General features: G+C 49.8%; 1 protein-coding gene across 1 annotated transcript in view; it reads left to right on the top strand.

The window, feature by feature from the left end:
• AK4 (adenylate kinase 4) overlaps window positions 1-20,756 on the top strand; it is a 76,536-nt gene extending 55,780 nt beyond the window's left edge. The window contains exons 5-7 of the mRNA XM_051999496.1: window positions 13,943-14,115; window positions 17,041-17,159; window positions 18,926-20,756. Coding sequence (XP_051855456.1) covers window positions 13,943-14,115; window positions 17,041-17,159; window positions 18,926-19,037 — 404 coding nt within the window. The 3' untranslated portion in view covers window positions 19,038-20,756. The remainder of the gene's footprint in view (window positions 1-13,942; window positions 14,116-17,040; window positions 17,160-18,925) is intronic.
• The last annotated feature ends 642 nt before the right edge of the window (window positions 20,757-21,398 follow it).

The raw sequence follows: 21,398 nt of genomic DNA, 5'->3' as shown, positions 1-21,398 counted from the left end.
GAAATATTCTCCAGTCTGCTCCCCACCAGAACAACCCAAAAAGAGCCTCCCTTCAGAACAAAAGCAGAGCAGAGTGGGCACAGTGACTCCGGGTCTAACTAGTAGTCCCTTACCTCTGCTGAGAACAAGGAGATATTATTTGTTTTCCAGAACCACTATTGGATTTTTACCTTCTTACATTATTATACTATGTTATGTTATATCATATTATATTCAGTCTGCATTTTTCCAGTCTGATTTCTTCACTTTGTTTCATTTTACATAAAATTTCCTACTTTCTTTCCAATCCCTCTTATTTTTCCAAGTTATGAGTCAAATCAACATGCCTTTATTAAGTACCCACTGGATACCGGGTATTGTGCTAAGCACTAGGATACAAAGAAAAGCAGAAAATAAATAAAATGAACCCAGTCCCTGCCATCAAGGAATTTAGTTTATTGGGGAAGACAGACAACATGCAGATAACTATAAATCAACATGTATTTATTAAGCACCCACTGTATATCAGGTTCTGTGCTAAGCACTAGGATGCAAAGAAAAGCTAAATATGCAGATCCTGCCATCAAGGAATTTACAGTCTATTGGGGAAGATAGACAACATGCAGATAGCTATAAATCAACATACATTTATTAAGCACCCACTGCATATCAGGTTCTGTACTAAGCACAAGAATGCAAAGAAAAGCAGAAAAATAAAAATAAGTCCAGTCTCTGCCATCAAGGAATTTAGTCTAATGGGGGAGAGATAACATGCAGACAACTATATATGATAATCTAAGAAGGAAGGCACCAGCCACCAGCCTTATATAGGGAACATTTCTTTTAGTGAGATGTCTCCTAGATGCTTATTTCTTCCACCCTCAATATACTAAGGGTTAATTTTGTCCATTTTTGGTATATATTTGTCCATTTATATGTTCTTTCCTCCCAAAAATGTAAACTCCTTGAGGACAAGGAGTATTCTATTGTCTTTGTAGCCCCAGAGCCTCCCAAAGAACCTAGCATACAGTAGGTGCTTAATAAATGCTTGTTTTTTGCTTATCCTTTGTTGCCCCCCTGTTATTTCCCATATTCCATTCTTATTTCAGCCTGTTCAGCCACTTCTTTACCAAAGGGCATCCGTCCCCCAAGTTCTTTGCTACCCTAAAAAGAGCTGCTCTGAGAATTGTCGCAGAAAAGCTCTCTCTTTTTTGCCTTTGACTTCACTGGGGTACGTATCCAGGAGATCAGTTCCTGAGTCAGGGCCGTGGACAATTCGGTGCTTTTCCCCTCATGATTCCACCCCGAAATCCCAATTGTTTGTGATTATGTTACTCATCCTTACACTGAGTGGCAGCTATTTTGAGTGTTTGGGGCAGCTGGAAGCTGGAGCTTTCCAAGTAGTTTTTACCACCAGGCTTTGAGATGACCCTTCTCCCTCCGGTCCTTGGGAAGACTTGGGGACCTGGTCTTCAAGAAGCCTTGGGTTTCCATCAAGTCAAGCTCCCATTTCCTGTCCTGGAATGGAGTGGAGGCCTCTGGCCGGGCTCCCTCCCCCCGGGCTGAATGCTCTCCAAATTAGAAAACCAGAAGCGTTTGCTTCTCTCTTCCCCCTCCATTGTCCCGACTTGTTGCTGGGGCACCTCCCGCTCACACAGCCCCGGAGCTCTTGGCATGGGTGGGTGGGTACGGTGCCAGGCCAGGGGGAGGGAGGCTCCACGCCAAGAAACTGCCTCGTGGAGACGCGGGAAGTCGGCTCTTCTTGTACTGAGGACACGGGGCTTCGGAATTTACAGAACGGCCCCTGTTCACTTGAGATGGAATCTCAGGAAAAACCAAAATATTACACACTAATACTTATCACTCCTCATTTTACAAATAGGGAAACTGAGACCCTAGTTTTTTTTTTTTTTTTTTTTTGCAAGTGATCACATAAATAACAAGTTTCTAAAAGCAAGGCAAATCAGCAAATATTTATTAAGCACCTACTATGTGCCAGGCGCTTTGGTCAATACTGGAAATAAAAAGAAAGGCAAGAAAGAGGCCCTATTCTCAAGTAACTCGTAGACTAATGTGGAGCCAGCTTGCAAATCATTATTTTAAAATGTGCTATATAGGGGATAGATTGGAAGTTATTGGTGAATCTCAACTCAAATCCCACCTTCTACTGGAAGCCTCCCTGAACTCCTCTTGATTCCCGTGCCTTCCCTGTGTTAATTATTTCCAATTTACTCTAGAGCTTTTGGGGTATTTCTCCATCAGATCGTAAGCTTCATGAAGGAAGACACGATCTTTTGCTTTTTTCTTTTAGTTTGTTTATTTCCCTAGTAGTTAGCAGTGTCTAGCACACAGAAGGCGCTTAATAAATGTTTGTTGAATGAACGGATCAAGATTCAGATGTGCAGGTGAACACTAGAGGCGTATTATCTCCATTTTGAAGCTGATAAAGGCTGACTTGCTCAGTCACTTCTCTAACACTCATCCAAAGCAGAAATGTTCCCAACTCTTTGGTTCGTCCAAAAATAACAGTAGCGTAGTCACTACAACCAGGGATTTTAGTCGTAACGCTCGAAACCATTTGCTTTTATTTAATTGCGGCTCACAGTCTCGCCTTTGTGTTTAAAGTAGACCCGACAGTTTCTCCAGGTCTGTGGGTTTGGGTGGCAGCCATTCATTTGGGCTGGGAGGTCATGGAAGGAGCTTTGGAGCCGAAATCTGGGAGTTGTAGTCTGAATCCTGGCTCTTTACCCTTATGATCATAGGTAATTCAGCAGTTCAGCTCCCCCAGATATTAGGCACCTACTGAATACAGGCCAAAAGGAAGCCCGTATAGCCATTGCCACAGGGTTAGGAAAACGTGGTTTAGTTGCTGCTCCTGACATGTATTAGATGCATGACTTGCCCATGCAAGTCATTCAAGCCCTATCGTGTTCCCGATAGTTCTGAGAGGTTAGAAGTTCATCGCAAGAAAGACTTCCTTGCTGGGATGGGCTGGATATCCCTTCAACTCCTTGCACCAGGGAAGTCCCTCGTCCTGAGCCAAAAGGAGAGAAGTCAAGATCCCCGGCTTCCCCAATCTCCGGTTTTCTGCTGGGTAAATGAGGAGGACGGACACCTCGCGGCTCCAGGCCCCGTTCAGAGCGGGTGCTGTGGGTGCTGGCCGGGCAACGCTAAGGTTCCTTAGTGACAGAAAATGCCTCTCCCCAGAAGTCACTGAAAGAGGCTTTTCCTCTCGGCACCTGCCTGGGGACCAGGACCTCCTGGCGTGCTAGCACACAGTCATCACTCCTGATAGCCGGCCGCCTCGGAGAAGGCGATCACACCGGTCTCTTTGCCGAGGGAGTGAGGAAGAGCTGGACTGAAGTGTGGTGTCTTCTTTAAGGGAGTAGTTCTCTCTGGGAGCGAGCAGGTTTCTCAGGGAGCTTTTCTGGAGGCAGCCTTAGTTTCCGTTGAAAGTAATAATCACCCAAAATGCAGCCAGGTGATCGGAGTTCAGATCTTTTATTGCCTCCAGTATAGCCCGGTTAGCTTAGAGGCCTCTCTCTCTGCTTGGTTCAAGAGCTCCCTCTGAATGTCTGCAAATCCAAGGTTTGTCCTTCAGCCCAGCCAGCACCAAGGTGAATCTGTGTTGCCTCTGAGAGCGCTTGCAGCTTTGTCCTTTGCTTCTGCCTCTGCCTCCAGCCAGCACCGAGGTAAAAGTTGTAATGAATCTTTGTTGCCTCCGAGAGAGGGCTTCTGGCTCTCCCGGAGTGCTCGGTGTCTGGCCCGGAGTGCTCTGCGTCTGGCCCGGAGTGCTCGGTGTCTGGCCCGGAGTGCTCGGCTTCTGGCTCTCCGGAGTGCTCGGCGTCTGGCCCGGAGTGCTCCTCTCCGGTGTAATTCAGCTGAACTCCCTTCTGCCCCCAGCCAGCCAAGTGGAAAATGGAATGAATCTCTCTCTATTGGGCCTCTGCTTTCTTCTTATATATCAGAGAGAGGGATTATGGGCTTTCTCCCAGAGCCCTCTGGCCCTAAGAGCTTCAGGGGAGGTGTGAATTCACAGAGTTACACAGTTAACTTTGTGAGTCTCCCATACTGGCGAACCCCAATGAGTAAAGGTGTGAACACAAGCGTTGTATCAATTACTTCTACTTCGTACCTTGTTTCAGGTTCTGGCTCAAAACATCTCAACTCTAACAGTTTGTAAAGATTCCACCCCTGAAGCAACTAAAGAGCACAGACTGAGAGACAGCTAATAGATTTCTAGGTTGAGAGATAATTTAGACTTAGAGATATTTATAATCTGTTGCTATCTATCTGTAATGGATTTAGACTGATAGAGGAGGGTGGCGGTGCAGTGTCAGAGGGCCAGCCTCAGATCCGGGAACAAATCTGAGTCTAAAACTCCCTCTTGACATATACGGCCCGGGACGCCCTGGTCCCTGAGCCCCCACAGCCCCGGGAAGTCCCTTAAGCCCTTCCTGTGTATCCAGGCACCTCCGAAAGCCTCTGAATGAAGGGAGGGTTGTCTGTTTAGCTTGGGAAAGTGACTTTCCTCTCCGGGAGTTTTGCGCCAGTAAAATCGGGGCTCGTCCAGAATTGGACTGAAATCAGATCTGTTCTCTAGAAGAAATGGCGCTGGCTCGGTTTACTTCTTGGTTCTTTAAGATACGTGGCTGTGAAGATAATCCCTGGTTCTCCCACCCACTGCCGTTGTTGCAGACTTGTGTGTCTCTGGAGGAGGGGAGGAGGGGTGGATGTTGGAGGGAGGCGGGAAGAAAGGAGGCAGCCCCCTGTCTCGTCGGGGTCCCAGGCTGCAGGGACTCCAGAGGCCCCGGGAGGTGATCCAGTTTGTCCGGATTCACCCAGGAAGTGCTTGTGAGGGGCCCCAAATCGGGGGCTTTTCCTCCTGGAGGCACCAAAGGAGCCCCCGTTAGCAGATAACAACATGCAGGAGAATGACGGGACTCAGGTCTGCACTTGGAAAACGCCGTTTTGGTCGGCGCCTCGGTCTCATTTTACAAGAGGTCGTCCCACAGGGAGCGAGGGAGTCAGGCTCACAAGCCCCTGTGGCTCCGGGATCCGGCTTGGGCAGAGGGCAGCCGGTTTTCCCCTTTGTTCCCCGGGCGCTGGGCTTCGTGACGTCAGTGCACGTGGCGTCCCGCCCTGGTGAGCCTTCATTTTCCCATTTCCCTTCTGGTCCCTCCTGCTAACTCCCGGCCGTGAGTGTGGACGGAGGCTCTCCCCCAGGTCGCTCCTTGCCATGTTTACCTTCCAGGGGCGTTGGCGGGGCTCCGGCAGCAGATGCCGGGAAGGAATGCTCCCCTCCAAGCTGAGATTTCTGAGCCGCCCTTGTCCGGGTCTCGGGGAGGAAACCTCCCATCGCAGCTTCTTGCAGAACTCAGGAAAAAACGTACGCAAGAGGCAGCAGAAAGAGGGGGTTTGTGGGCAGGGCGGGCTCCCCGACCAGCGCTCCGGGCCTTGGAACTTGGGAGGCCACGGTCACTTGTGCGCTGTCAAGGCCGGACCCGAGCCCTTGGCGAGCTTGGGGAGGGCCGGGAAGGTGGTACCCATTCGGTACCACGTGACTTGGCTTGGCAGCTGCCAAATCTAAGTGAATTGCTTTGCCTCCATCCTCGGAGGGCCGCTGGGAAAGGTGTGGGCTTTGTATGAGGTCTCCACCTGCCCTTGGAGACTTTGTATCCCTGTCCGTAGCGGGGGCAGCGAGATGGCCAGCAGTTTTGATTCAGGAAAACTCATCTGCATGAATTCCAGTTTGGCCTTCGACACTTACTAGCCGTGTGACTCTGGACAAGTCACTTCATCCTGTGTGCCTCAGTTTCCATATCTGTAAAATGAGCTGGAGAAGGAAATGGCGACCACACTAGTGTCTTTGCCAAGGGAGGGATGAAGAGTTGGGCTGGAACAACTAAATAGCAACCGCAGAGAGCAGTCTCTAGATTGAGAGATATCGAATAGGTTTCTAGATTCATGGATAATTTAGACTTAGAAATATCTCTATTGATGCCCATCTATTAATAGATTTAGACTGATAGATGAAGGTTGATAAGTATCTGGATGATGGAGAAATAGATGGAGAGATAGAACCCACAGCTTTAAGAAAATTATGAGGAACAGGGAATAGAGCACCAGCCCTGAAGTCAGGAGGACCTGAGTTCAAATCTGGCTTCAGACACTTAACACCTCCTAGCTGTGTGACCCTGGGCAAGTCACTTAATCCCAATTGCCACGGCAACAAAGAAGGAAAGAAAGTTGTGAAAAGAGGAGGGGAAGAGGTTACCCTGCATCTGTTCATTTAGCATAGAGCTGGGTTTAAACCTCTCATTTTAGAAACTGAAGGAGAGCGGGCTCTGGCCTTGCTCCCTTCCCGGCGTGTCTCCCACATGCAGATTGACAATAAATCATGGGAAAATCATTGCCATTGGCCCTCGTTTTTGTAGAAACTATATTTAGGGAAATTTTAGCTTACAGAAGTGATCCAAGTAAGGAGACTCACAAATAGGGAGTGATTTATAAATATTAGCTCATTTGATTTCCACACCAGCCCGCAGAGAGAGGGGTTATTATTGTCTCCATTGTACAGCTCAGGGAAACTGAGGCAGCCGAAGATGAAGTGACTGAATTCGGGTCTTCCTGGCCCTTTCTGCTGTTTTCACCTGGTGACTGGACCAGGTGTTGTTGCATTTGTAGATACTTCTGAGTAGAAATAATAACGGCGCTTCAAGATTTGCAAAGCACTTGATTTATGCGATCTCACTTGAGCCTGTTGGGCAGGGGTTTGGGGGAGTATTACCGTTTGGGGGAGTATTACCCTCATTTTACAGTAAGGGGCCCGCGGTTCGGAGTTCAGAGATCTGCAGCTGGAAAGCTTCCAGGACTTGACTGATGAGGAAACTAAGTCCCAGAGACCAGAAGTGATTGGCTCATAATCATTCAGTTATGAGATTCATGAGGAGAAAAATGAGGGCTTCTGGACTCCAAGTGTAGCCCTCCAAGTGCCAGGGTGGGTGTTACAGAGCCAGGGTTCAAATCCTGGAGACTTCTTAGCAACCTGTGTGATCTTAGGCAGCTTCTGGTTTCCTCTCTGTGAAATGACAGAGGAACTGGACATGAGCTCCAAGGGACTTTTCCTTTGGCCTTCTGTGGTTTTGTGACCCAGCTGGACCATGAGCTCCAAGGGGCTTCTCCTTTGGCCTTCTGTGGTTTTGTGACCCAGCCTTGTCTTTGTTTCTTAAAGAGCCGAGCCTGAGTAGGGACCAGATTTATGCTTCCCCCAGTATTGCCCCTCACCCACTGCCCCTGAGACCCCCTTTCACTCACACTGCACTTCTTTTGCACCCACAGTCCCTCGGGTTCTCTCCCCAAAGACAGAGGCTGCTTTTTGCCTTTCTTTGGGATCTGACCTGGCCCGTAGCAGGCACTTAGTGGATGCTGGTTGACTGACTGCTTCATGAAGTGCCGGATGGGACCAAGGCAGGTCATGTGCTTCAGCTCCTTCCTGAAGACAGAGGAATTGTTGCTTCCTCATTTTCACGGAGGAGTTGAGCTCGTGTCGTACGAATCGTTGGTTCTTTTTCAGTCTGCACGACTTGGAGCTGCTTTCTGGCCCCTGTGTTCGACACGGACCTCCCCTGAGAAAGCATCAGCTTCTCGAGTCTTTTTAACTTCTCTGTTCCCTGTTGGGTTTTCTGTCAGTTCTTCTTCCTGGCCGTCTCTCCTTCTTTCTCTGCCTTCCCTGTGGGGATCTCATCCATTCTCATGTTTTTATCGATCACGTCTATGCAGAAAACTACTGGGTTGACGTCCTCCTCCCTCAGCACCCCCTTCTCGTTAACAGCTCCCGGTCGGCCATCTGGTCATCTTGACATCTTCCGTCTCTCAGCTCCAGACGTTTTCCGTGTCTCTCTTCCCTATTTGGACTGCTTTATTTCATCCTCTCTGCCTCCCAGCTTAAACTCCACCCTCTACAGGAAGGCTTTCCCACTCCCTCTTCATTCCAGTACCTTTCCTCCTTATGTATAGATTTTGTTTGTATGCTGTCTTCCCCCGGGGGTCTGAGTTTCTTGAAATCAGGGGCTGTCTTTTGCTTTTCTTTGTGCCTGACACATAGTAGGCACTTCCATGCTTTTGACTGACTGACTGATACCCCTAATTTCTTTTTTATCCTTGATTTTGTTCTCCCTTTCATTTCAGCTGCTTTTTGTCCATCAGGATCCTCCACCTCATCTATTTCTCTCTCACCTCTAGGTATTTATATCTATTGATTCTCCATGTCCTCCAATCCTCACCATTTGGAACGGGGACAGCCCTCTTCCCTTGATTCCCTTAGATGAAACGCACTGTGATGGAGCAACGGCGGACCCAAGTTTTAGTTCTTTCTCAGAGATCCACCCGCTGTGGGATCCAGGGCAGAGATCTTACCTGCTCTGTGTATCTGTTTCCTCATCTGGAAGATGCAAAGTTTGGAAATTGGGGATTGAGAGGGAGAGGAAAGCTGTCTGTCATTTTCTGGACTTTGGCAGGGCCAATTTCATTATATTCGGGAAGATTGGTGGGGTCCATTGAGCTAAATGGGCGCCAGAGAGCAAGCCGTCTATCAGCAATGTTTCTTTACATCTTCAAATGTAATTATGACAAAGAACGGGGGGAGTTATTTGTGGTAACTGGTGCAGATGCATAGGGAACTTGCTAACCTGGAACATGGGAAAAGGGCCATCAAACAAGCAGCTTTTGCTCAGAGATCCCCCTATGACGGGCGCTGACTCAGAAGCTGGTGATAGCAAAAAAACAAATAGCAGGGAGCGAATACGAGACCCTGACACGGTCTCTAACGGCACTGGAGATTAAGGCTAGGGGTGCTGAAGCCTGCGGCGAGCTGACTGGGCTGGGAAGCTAAGAACAACAAGCATTTTCAGGCCAGTGTAGGGAAAGAGAGGAGCGTCGGAGAACCAAGGGCGCAGTGGAGCAGGGAAACAATGATTAAATCTAGAGAGAAGGCAGAACTTCGCCAACGAATAATTTGTTTTTTTTTCCTTGGACCAGGGAGTCTATGGTTTTTGGACAGAAAAAGTCACAACTAAAATGGATGTTAGTGGTTGATTTAAAATCAGCCTGTATCTTGTATCTAGTGATTGTATTTCTGCCCAATCATGCTGTGGAGAATAAGGCTAATTCCTCTTCCATGTGACAGCATTTCAGGTACTTGAAGATCATCACACTCTCCTTGAGTCTGCTTTCAACCAGATTAAGCAGCCTTTCCTTCTTCCCCCTCCCCTCCAGCCTTTCCTTCTTTCTTTCCTCCCCCTGCCCTCAGTCTTTCCTTTTTTTTTTTTGGTTAAAGCTTTTTATTTTCAAAGCACATGCATAGATAATTTTCAACATTACCCTTGTAAAACCTCGTGTTCCAATTTTTTTCTCCCTCCTTTCCCCCCATTTCTTCTCAGATATCAAGTAATCATATATATGTATATAAATATACACACATATATATATACATACACGCACATACACACACAATCATGCATGTATACCTATATACAACCCTACATATATATCCTATATGTGTGAGGGGCGCCCAGAGCTCAGCAGCGCCCTCGCAGGGACCGGGCGCCTCGAGGGCAGGGCACCCAAAGCCGCAGGATCCCAGGTCTGGGCGGGGTGCTGAAGGCAGGCCCGGCCTCCTGGACTGGTTCTCCCCCTCTCCTCCCCCTCTAGTCCCTGTGACATCTTCCACGGTCCCAGTCCTCATCATCCTTCCCCCTTCTCATCCACGGTCTCGTCTGAATCTAAAGAACCTAAAATCGAGGGTAACAAATTTATTTTTGCTTAATTCAGCAGAATTGATATTTGACCTTAATCTATTGCTGCCAGAGTCAGAAAGGTCCCAACGTCATCTCTGATGTTCCCAGTCCTGCCGTACGTCACACAGCCTGAAATAGCCTCCCAGTTGGGTCTCCTCGCCTTCTTCTGCTTTCTCTTGCTTTCTCCCCCTCTCCTTCCTTCCTTCTCTCTCTCTTCCCATTAATTAGCGTGTCCTCTGTACTCCCTCCCTGGCTTCCTGGCTGTTACTCTGCCTCTTGGGCCGATGGAAGTGCACGAGGGCAGAAAGCCTTTGTTCACCTTTGTCACGTCACACACACGCCATATATATTCCTATGCCGCGTATGCAGGTCTTCCTTAGCTTTCGAGAGATTCGGTCATTGAGTCGTTCGTTCACTGAGGCACCAGGAGTGGTCGGTTTTGTCAGCTGTGGTCACCGGCCCACACTGGACCTCCTGCTTTTTGCATCATGGGACCCTTTTCCTTTGCAGCCCTGAAGGCGGTCCTTGGGGTGTCGAGTCAGCTGGGGAGGGCAAGGTCTGTCTCGCGGCCACGTGGGAGCTGAGGTGGGAGGGCTTCGGCGTAGTTTGAAGGAATAGGGCAGTTTGGGCCACTTTCATCCCATGGGGCTTAGCTTAGGGCCTAGCACACAGTCAGTGCTTAATAGATGCTCACTGACTTACTGACACATTTTAGGAAGGACACGGATTGATCAGATCGATTGTGCTGAGAGGAGAGCAGGGGAGAGGACAGGATGTTGTTGGAGGTGGAAGAAGATTTGTTATATTTGGTCCTGGAGCATAAAAGTCGGAAGGGGCTTTAGGCTCGGGAAGTGCCGGACTCTCCCTCTGGCCTGGACGGCCACGTGGGGCCGGTGCCCGAAAGAGTTGTCCTTCAGGTAGGGGCTGGATCAAATGGCCATCGAGGTCCCTGCTGCCTCAGACCCTGGATTCCGCGTTTTCTGTTGGCTCCCCACCTCTGAAATGGTTCCTGTAGAGGAGTGGCTCTCACTTGGTGCATTTTCACTCCAGAAAGCCCATTTTAGCTGTTTTCCTAAGTAAGATTTAAAGTGCATTAAGGAAATGTAGCCATAGAGCTCAAATCCAGTTTCCATAGTAACGGGGATCTGGGGGGAGGAGTTGTACAAAATAAACAAGGGCCATACATTTGGTATCAGGAGCCTGTTGCGGGGAGGCTTGGGGGAGGAGTTGGAAGGACTAGGAGCGGGGGTGGGGGGAGAATCGGGCTTCTGGTCTAGGTGATCTCCTCCCAAATGGGATGTTGGTCCCCAGAGGGGGCACCCAGGAAGCATGGGCTGAAAAACGAGCAGCTGCACCTGGGAAACAGAGCCGAGGAGGTCCTGCCCTTTCCTCTGCTGCTCAGGAGGCTCTCGCTCCCGCCCAAAGCCAAAGGGCAGTTTTTCCTCCACACTTAGGACAACAGAGGCTATAATATTCTGGCCGTGTGGGCCTGAGACATTTCCAAAGTCCCTGAGGTACGTGATTTTCCTGGCTGGAGTCAGCTCCCGAGGGACAGGGGCTGCTTAATTTGTGTCTCCTCCTCTGTGAAATGGGGGCATGGACTGGATGGGGCCAGCTGGGGACAGGTGATCCTGCGTTCCCTATGGGCTTACAGTGCCCGACACATGGTAGGCACTTAGAACATTCTTTTTGATTAATAGAATACGAACCCCTTGAGGACGGGAACTGTTTATTTGTGGGTCTGTGAGCCCAGCACCTGGTTAGATCAAACTAGCAAGCACTCAATAATTAATCTGCAAACATTTATTAAGCGCCTACTATGTGTCAGGTATTGTGCTAAGTGCCGGGATACAAAAAAGGACAAGAGTCCATGATTGATTGTTGGATAGAAGCTTGGCGAAGGCAGGGAGCGTTTCATGTGGCTGTTTTATTCCCAGTTATTTGTTGAATTAATGTTCTGGGTGCAAAATGCACCCGAGGGTTCCTTCCATAGGAATATGTGAAAGGACATCGCAGAGTCCACGTGGCTGAGCAGAATCAGGGTACGAGTTCATTTCACTTCAGCCGCATCTTAGCTGTGAGACCTTGGGCAGATAACGGATCTCGAGTTTCATTCTCCTCTAAAAGAGAGACGGTAATATGGCGGTCCCCCGAAGTTCAGCCCATTGGGGATTCGGCACATCTCATGAGGAAAGATGCTCCCGCCCTCCTTGTAGCAGCTTGTCGTGTTGTTGGGCTGGTTGTATTAGCAGCGGGGAGGAGAGGCGGGCCAGGGACACTGTCCTGCGATTGCCCTCGGCTTGGCAACTCCTCCCCTGCCCAGAGGGGAGCACGGGCTGCAGACCGGAGGGGAGGACCACGATTCCAATCCTCTCTTTGCTATTTAGGGGATTCCAGGGGCCTCGGTTTCCCCATCTGTACAGTGAGGGGTCGGTCTTGTTGCCTTGACCCATGAACCTGTGATACCATATATGTATGTGGAATAATACACATACACATACTTATCTACCTGTTTGTGTGTGTGTGTGTGTATATACACGTACTTACATATCTGTGTTTGTGTGTGCACATATTAGGGGCTTTGTAAATGCTTATTGATTGATTGGTTGACGTATTTGGGGAAAGAAGATGCTGATTCCCCTCTGAGACTCGCACTGCAAGAGATTAAGGAAGGAGGACGAGGCTCTGAATGTACAGAATTACTTCTTATTCTTTCTCTGATGGCCAAGGACCGGAAACCAAGGGCACCCCCAGGAGCTGGGGATCATGGTACTGTGACACACGAGATAAAGGAAGGTTTCCGAGGGGTCCTGGAAGACCTGGGCGGCCTGGGGCAGAGAGAAGTGAGCAGAAGCGGGGGCGGTTCGTCAGCAGACACTCTCGAAGCCCCTGTTACACGGCAGGCCCTGGGCTAAGCTCCCAGGATGCAAAGAATGGCGAAAACTGAACAAGCAGCCCCTGCTTCCCAGGAGCCCTCGGTCTGTCTGCGGGGGGCCGGGGAGAACACGCGGGTTGGACTGCTTAGGTTTTCTTGGGGTTTTCTTGGTAAAGCTCCTGCAGTGGTCTGCTGTTTCCTTCTCTGGACACCCCCTTTTGGGGGTCAGCCCTCTCTATTACAACCTTGGGTAACCCTGAGTAGCATCGCCCGTAGTTATGCGGCGATCTCGGGAGGGCTTTTTTAGGGTCCCATCGACAGGGACTGTCTTAGGCACTAGCTCTCCGTGCATTTTGCCAGCGAGTTGCCCCCACAGACGAGATACATCGGAGGCGATGGCCGAGGGAAGGGGCTGGGATTCAGGGGGACGGAGAAAGAGCAGTAACTTTGAAAGTCCTGAGGTCAGGGATGGCCGTGGAACCTGCTGGAGAGGCGGGGGGGGGGTCTGGGGAGAAGGGGGGAAGGATTTCCAAGGGAAGCGGGGCTGTTCGTGCTGCCACAGCAAGCGCAGGCGCCCGCGGGCTGTCGGGGGAAGGCGCCCGAGTGGACACTTGGAGAGGTGAGAAGCTGCCACGGGATGAGTGTCCGCCGGATATAAAACAAAACCATCCAGCAGTCAGGATGCGCTCCCGGGGGAGCCAGTGGGTGAGAATCCTCATTGGGAGTCACAGGGTCATCGATTTCAGGCTGGGAAGGACCTTCGAGGACTTCTAAACCGAGACGGAGGGACTTCCCTGGAGACCAGACAGCCAGGATGTGTCAGAATTTGAACTCAGACCCCTTACTCCCCTTTGTGAATGAGTGGAAGGTATTCCCACTTAGCTATAATTTGGACTAAAATCATCATCAGTTTTATTAATTATTGTTAATTACATGTAATAATTAATAAGTTTAATAATAGTAGTGCTGATAATAGTGAATGCTTGTTATTCTTCCAGCTTATGTTTTTGAGAGGCAGCTGGTCTGCTCCATAGCATACACAGTGCTGGACCTGAAGCTGAGAGGGTCTCGCGTTCAAATCTAGCCTCAGACATTTCCCGGCTTTGTAACCCCCAGCAAGTCATTTCATTTCAGCCTGCCTCAGTTTCTCATCTGTAAAATGGGGATGATAGCACTTACTTTCCAAGGTTTTGACAAAGCTCAAGTACCGAATTTGTAAATGCTCCCTTAGTACAGCCTGGCATGTAGCAGGCGCTACATAAATGCTTCTTCTCCCTTTGATGGCGTTTAGGCTTTCCCAGGACAATAACGCAGGCCGAAGCCCTGGACAAGATCTGTCAGCCGGACCTCGTGATCAGCCTGAACATTCCGTTCGAAACCCTCAAAGACCGCCTCAGCCGGAGGTGGATTCATCCTCCAAGCGGGAGGGTCTACAACATGGAGTTCAATCCCCCTCAGGTCCAGGTAAGGGCGGTGGGGGCTGTCCGGCTGGGAGCTTCCGGGGGTCGTCGAGCTGGAGTCCCCCTCAGCATTTTACAGAAGAGAAACTGAGTCCCGAGGGAGCCCTGGGGAGACCCTCAGGTCCCGCCTCCCGTTTTTAGATGAAGAAAGCGAACCTCATGCAGACGACTTGCCCAAAGTCTCATGGCTGATGATCCTAGGAGGGGAGGAAGGAAGGGAAGAAAGGAAAGAGGGGAATGGAGGGAGGAAGGGAAGAAGGAAAGGAAAGACTAAGATCTTTAGATTGAAAGCCCCTTGTGGACAGGAGCTTTTGACTTTTTGTATCCCGGACACTTAACCCTGTGTCTGCATGAATTAGATACTTAATGTTTATTGATTGATTAAAATACCAACTTTGAAGCTGCTTTGAAATGATAATAGAATAAAAGTAAGACATTCGAGAGGGACAGCTAGATGGTGCAGGCCCAAAGTCTGGGAAAACTCTTCCCGAGTTCAGATCTGAGCTCAGACGTGTCCTGGCTGCAACCCTGGACAAAGCCCTTCATCCCGTCTCTGCCTCAGTTTCCTCATCTGTAAAATGAACTGGCAAGAAAACTCCAAATGGGGTCATGAAGAGTCAGACAAACTGGGAAGGGCTGAATAGTGGCAAAAGCAAGACATAGGATGGAAATTTCCCTTCCTTTGCTCTCCATGTATTTTTTATGGCCATAACCATATTCTCTTTGGCATATTCTGTCTCTGTCTGCCCTGTCTCGCTCTCTCTGGCTCTGGCTCTCTGCCTTTCTCCTCTCCATTTCTCTGGCTCTGTCTCTCTGTCTCTTTTTCTCTTTGTTCCTTTCTCCCCTCATCTCTCTGGCTCTGTCTCACTCTATCTCTCTTGTCTCTTTTTCTCTTTGTTCCTTTCTCCCCTCATCTCTCTGTCTGACTGTCTGCCTGTTTCCCTTGGACAAAGCCTTATTATTGTCATTTAACACTCACTTCTGTCTTTTTGGAGTCCCTCATCAGCCTTATTTTCAACATGTTTCATTTGTTTTCCTTGATACAATTTCTAACCTTGTTGAGTTTCTTTTCTGTGATTTTTATTCTTAGATTTCCTCTCATCTGCCAGGTCACGATTCTCCCTCGAACTTCACTGTTTTTCATGGATCCCTTCCCTTCTAGGGAGTCTCTGCTGCATCCCTGCCTTGTGGAGCTCACAGGCAGGAGATCTCTGTGAATCATCCTCCTGCTTATGTAAACGCTCGGGTGGCCGGCTCTTCTGAGAGGCCCTCCCCGCTGCCTCTCGCTTTTCATCTTCCTGTTCATTTGCCTCTTTCCCTCTTGCTGCTCGCTTGGAGCTGATGCTGTCTCAGTGATGTCCACCAGCCCTGCTCTCCCTGCCCCAGACTATTCTGGATCCCCCTGAGGGGAGAGAAAGTCTGCACCCCCGAGAGGGTCTGTCTCTGTCACTTAGGTGGAAGACCGGGGCATCTTGTCCTTCGGAACGGCTTCCTCCCAGACCCCTTTGCAAACCCAGGAAGGCCCTGGGTCTTTGTGTTTCTCCCAGTGACAGATCACTGCGGAGCGTATTTATGGAGCTGATTTCTTATTCAATTACCAAAAGCACTGAATCAGTTCCATTGGATTTCCTCTTGCTTTTGGCCCAGCATCGCATGGAAGCGCTCCCGGGATTTTTGCCTAGCACAGGAGAATGAAGGAGTTCTGTCCTTCGTGGTCCAGAGGCAGCCGGGAATGCTATTTAAACTTTGTTTGAAAAGCCTTTTTCTCTGTAGAGTTCCACTCTGTGGTAACCTCGGCTAGTAGAAGCCTTTGCTTAAGATCAGGGGAGCTGGGAAATTGGGGGGGCTCCACAGAGAGCCCTGACAACCGACATGAGGATCCATCGCTTCCTGGTGAATGATGGGTGAACCAGGATAGAACGGCCCCTTTCTTCTTCCTTGGGGTATTGAGAATCATGTAGATTTTAGGAAAGTACAATGGGAATCTAGCTTTTGGCCGCTGGCGCCGCAGTGGATAGAACACTAGGCCCCAAGTCAAAAGACAGAGTTCAAATATTTATTAGTAGCTGTGTGAACTTGGTTAACCCCTAGTTCTCTCAGTCTCCTCCGTGTTCAACGGGGATAACCTTGTTGTGAGGGTCCAGTGAGTAATATTTGTTAAGTGGCACATGGTGGGCACTGTAAAGCACTAGTGACTTTTATTTTATGATTCTTGTTGTTGCTGTTGTATTCTCCATGTGAGATCCTTGTCCAGTGACCCAAAACTGAATCACTTTGGGAAAATGGCTCCTCTTAGTTTGAGGGAAGCTCGAAGGAGTCACAGAAAGCCGTGTCTGCTCTCCGCCGTCTTCAAGAAATGGACTCCCCTTAATCTGGACATTTTGGCCAGAAATAAACTAGGAGACAGAAATGGAGTTTCTGCTGAGGAGAAAGATGGCGTACGGGGCCTGAGGTCGGGCTTCCACGCGAGCCTTCCTGCTTCAGGTCCAGCCTCCCGCTGGAGTCCCGGGTGACAGAAGAATGAGTTAAAGTGATCCGGCAGTTGCTTTTAACCCTTCCAGTTTTGGTAGATTGTAGAAAGAAAATACAGCGCCCGCTAACCTGCGCTCACACTAGGGACATCCTGCCTAAATCTCCACCTTATGCTCACGGCTCCTGACTCTGCCCCCGGCCCAGCCGGGGCCCTTGTCTTCTTGGCGATCCCTGAGTCAGAACCGCTCTCGTTCTGTGCCCACCCACGCCCTGCCGAGCCCTTTCCTCCATGAGCATCCCAGGGGTCTCATACTGAGCCTCCTTCCCATCCCTGGTAGACCCCCCTCCTCCCCCCGCTTCTGCCGCCCCCCTCCCTTGGTCCCGCACCTGGTCACTCTCACCAGGGGGTGGGCAGTGGCGTCGGGCCCTTTTAACCGGCTTTTTCTCCCACTTCCAGGGGGTTGACGATGTCACTGGCGAGCCTTTGATCCAGCAAGAGGAGGATAAACCCGAGGCTGTTGCTGCCAAGCTGAGACAATATAAGGAGGTCGCAAAGCCCGTCATAGAATTATACAAGTGAGTGCTGCCATCCCGACCGGCCCCATCCCCTCCCCGAGAGCAGGGACTCCGGGAAGCGGGCACAGGAGGGTCCCACCAGTGATGGGCAGTCGGAAGTCCTGCCAGGGCCCCTGGGCGGGGCCGAGAGACGCCCTGCCTGGCACCCTGCCCATGGCGGGCGCTTCGGAACCGTGTGTGTGTGTGTGTGTGTGTGTGTGTGTGTGTGTGTGTGTGTGTGTGTGTGTGATTAATCTGCCAGGCGGGGAATCCGGAAATCAACAACAATAATAAAAATAATAATAATAATGGAATTGGGCAATTGATAGCTATAAAACAACAACAATAACGATACTTAATAAGGTAATATAATAATCTATAAATATAATATAGACTCAGGCTCTTAGGTTACGAATCATAATTAACAATAATGGCAGGAGGGAGTCAGACAATTGATAACTATAATACTATCAGCAATAACAAAGCTCTCGGTGACCCTCCAGAGCATGAGTTACACCTTTTACTCCGATTCATTTGCAAGAAGGAGTTATTTTATGCACTTGTGGAATCACAACAAACGTTCACCTAAAGGAATGGTCTCATCTGCTAGCGTGCGAGCCAGACGGGAAGAACGTCGTCAGGGACGCTGCTAAGAGCCAGGGGCTCGGACTAGGCGGAAAGTGGGGGTCTCGGGGGGATTACAAAGCTCCAGAAACAGATGAGTCAGATTAGAGGTAGGATCTGAATCCGGGGCTTTCTTGACTCGCAGCTCAGCCATTTGGCTCCTCCGCCATATTCCTTTTCAGTTTCTTAAAGTCCAGAATCAAAATGCAAATGAAGAGAAGTCGATAAAAATAAGCATATTAGCTTTATATTAAGTCGTAGCTCTCCTGTCCCCCAACCCTGACCCATCACTTCAAAACTTTGTGCAGTTGGGTTATAAACAAGTTCTTGATCTTGGCAGCTAGGGGGAGCCATAGTGCACGGGCCTGGAGTCAAGAAGACTCAAGTTCCTGAGTTCAAATCTGATCTCAGACACATAATAACTGTGTGGTCCTGGGCAAGTCACTTAACCCTGCGTGCCGCAGTTTCCCCATCGGTAAAAAGAGCTGAAGAAGGAAATGGCTGGAGAATGATCACCAAAATAGCTCTTGATCTTTTTTCTGTTATTATCACCGTGAACTCTGTCTTGTCCCAGGTTAAAAACTAGGCTCATTTCCATTTTCCTCTAAGTGGATTTCCAGCCAGCCTTCAGTTGTCCCATTCTTGGAATCACACAATCAAGGCGTCTTAGAACTCCGCTCCTCAGCCCCCTGGATGGAGGCTTGGTTGGGGACTGAATGCGAGCAGGGACCGGTTGGTTTGGTGTCCCCAGCGCTTAGCACATTGCCCGGCGTGTAGTAAAAATTTACTATCCCTTTAGTGAGTTTAATTGAATGGACCCTAAAGGACCGTTGGCCAACTAGTGGCCGTGTGTGTGTCGGTTTTGTCCATCCTGAGGACCCGAACTATACAGTAATAGCATTTTGTTCTCAAACTGTCTTTATGCTTCTTATTTTCATGTTAAATACACCATCCCCTTCCCTCAAAGCAAACGGTTCAGGGCGGCCAACCAAACTCATCAGCATTTCTTACCCAGAGTCCTCCAGCCCTTCATCCAGAGGAGGAATTTCCTCTGAAATTTGTTTTCCTCGATACAGTTTCTAACCTTGTTGAGTTTCTAGAGCGAGCGGATCGTTTTTGAAAGAAAGACTAACCGTGCTTTTGTTGTGCCCCTTCTTTTTCAGGACCCGAGGGATCCTCCACTCCTTCTCTGGGACAGAGACTAACAAAATCTGGCCGTATGTTTACTCACTGTTTTCCAGCAAGATGGCCTCTATTGGAGCGAAAGAAGCTTGAGAAAGAAGCTTATAGCACAGAAGGACAAGGAGGATGTGGTTGTTCATTAAATTGTGTGTGTAGTATTGGTGCTGTGTTCAAATTAGAAGCTAATCGAGATCACTTGAAGCGCCTTCCTCGGGTATCCCGGGAGTGGATATCGACAGGAATCTGTATAGTGAGATGACCAAAAAAGAGGGCCCTCTTCCCCTTAGGAAGGGAGTCCCAAAGGATTAAAACCCTTTTCCTGCCCCCAGGCTGTCTAGGTAGCGAGTGCCAGATGACTTCTCTCACCTGTAACTCATTTGGAATGGCGTGGGGGTTTCTGTCCGGGCGTTCTCTGGGAGGTCGCGGTGGGACGGCGCCCCGGGGGCTGCCCCAAAGCCCATGGACTTGAACCCAGAAGATCTCGGTCGCAGAAGCTCCGCCTCTGTCTTTGCCCTTGTAGCCCCTTGTCCCGTGGTTCTCTGGGATTCTGTCCGACGTCTGCTTTCGTTTTCTGTCTTTGGGATGTGAGTGCTTTCTCATCCTCCTCCGGCTCCAGAAGATTGTTCTCCGTGCCCTCCTCCGAGAAGAAAAGCAGAAGGACGGCTTCCTCCTCCGCGCCTCAGCCCCCTTCCCCGGGACGCCGTAGCTAACGGGGGAGATGGCTGCCCCTCTGAAACCTCTTCACATCTCTTAGGAAGGAACGAATAGAATCCATTCAAACTCCAGCGACTGAGGGGTACATGGGGGACATTCAACCCCAGATTGGAGTTCCCTCTGTGGCCCCTCGGCGTCTCCCACAGAATCCCCACACGTCATCTCCAGTGCTGAAGATCACGTGTCAAAGCGGTTAAAAATACAACATGGCGGGGACTCGGTGCAGTGTGGTATAATGGCTAGCGCGTTAGAGATAGGAAGATCCCACCCCTTCCTGCAGCTGTGTGTCCCCGGGCTCCTCATCTGTAAAATGAGGGGTTTGTGGGGATGATCCCCGGAGCTTAACTTCCGGAACCTACTAGAGTAAAAAGACATTGTAGTTTTTCTTCAGAATGAACTGAGAGATGCTGCTAAATGTGAGTGTTGCGCCTGGGAGGTGGAGGGGTCCGGAGCTGATTGTAGACACTGCACACGAGTCCGTGCCCCCTGGAGAAAGCCTCTGCACTAACCACGTCTAGACCAAGTATGATAGCTTTAATCCCAGAGGGCGTCCGTGTGGGGAAGGGCCAAAGGATCCCAAAGGCTTCATCCCTTAGCCTTGTTTCCTCTGGAAAATCTAGAAAAATGCTATTTATTCCTGCTGCCTTAGAGTTCACGAGCGTCCTCTGCCCGTGACTGGGAGGAAGGGGGTGCGTTTCCCCGAGGAAATTCTCTGCTGGTGTTTCTGGGAAGGAGCCTTTTCCCCCGCCCCCCGCTCACTGCTGGAAAGAGGGCCTGCTTTCAGGGCTTCGGCTGACGGAGCTGAGATGCATTATTTACTCAGCGAAGCTTTCCTCGACGTCTGCGCGACGCCCTTCGTTTGGTGGCTCAGCCTCGGTGAACTGGATGTTCTGTATATTTTTTAAACAAGTTTTTTTTTGCCAAACTGACTTTGCTTCTCTTTGCCCTCCTGATTGAATATATTACTTGTGTTCTCTTCTAGCTGTCTTGATGGGGAGCCAAGTTTTCTACTGTTTTATTGGGTGAGTGGGTGGGTGGCGGCGATGGAAACGGAGTGTTAATTTTTCCAATTTGTGTAATTAAAATTCCTGCTCTGGGCTTCTGAATGTGGTCATTGCCTGATGGTGCAGTCCTGGGGAGGAAGGATGGCTGGGGGATGGGGGAGGAAGGATGGCTGGGGGATGGGGGAGGAAGGATGCTGGGGCGTGGGGGAGGGCGCCAGGTGGGAAGCGGGCCTATCAGCAGCTCCTCCTGGATGGAAATCATCAGCAGACTGAAGGAGAAGTCTGGGAGCAGGGGAGTGGAGCCGGCACTTATCTAGAAATGGCAGAACCCCGTGGCAGCGGCCGCAGTAGTAAAAGTGCCTTTGAGATCGCCAGATGCTTTATGGGTATTTCATAGATGATTCTCGTCTCCTGCCAGTGCCCAGGATGCCCTTTCACGCTTTCCCAGCTTTCCCTTTTGCTACCTCGCTTCCTTCCAAGGCGACTCTCTGAGGAGACCTTTCCCGATCTCAGTTGTCCCATCACTGGGCATTTACCTTGTATCTTCCTGCATGTATGAAGATATCAGAATATAAGAACCTTTTTTGGCCTCAGTTTCCTTATCTCTAGAATGGAGGCGATAGCACCCGTCTCCCAGAGTTGTGTGGATCCAATGAAATCCCATTTGCAAAGGGCTTTGCAGACTCTGAAGGCGCAATGTGGATGCTAGTTCTTAGTGATGAGCTCCTTAAGGTCC

The sequence above is a fragment of the Antechinus flavipes genome, chromosome 4, assembly GCF_016432865.1.
Source record: "Antechinus flavipes isolate AdamAnt ecotype Samford, QLD, Australia chromosome 4, AdamAnt_v2, whole genome shotgun sequence".
Classification (NCBI taxonomy): Eukaryota; Metazoa; Chordata; class Mammalia; order Dasyuromorphia; family Dasyuridae; genus Antechinus; species Antechinus flavipes.
The sequence above is the reverse complement of the archived record's forward strand: the minus strand, read 5'-3'. Positions and strand labels throughout refer to the sequence as shown.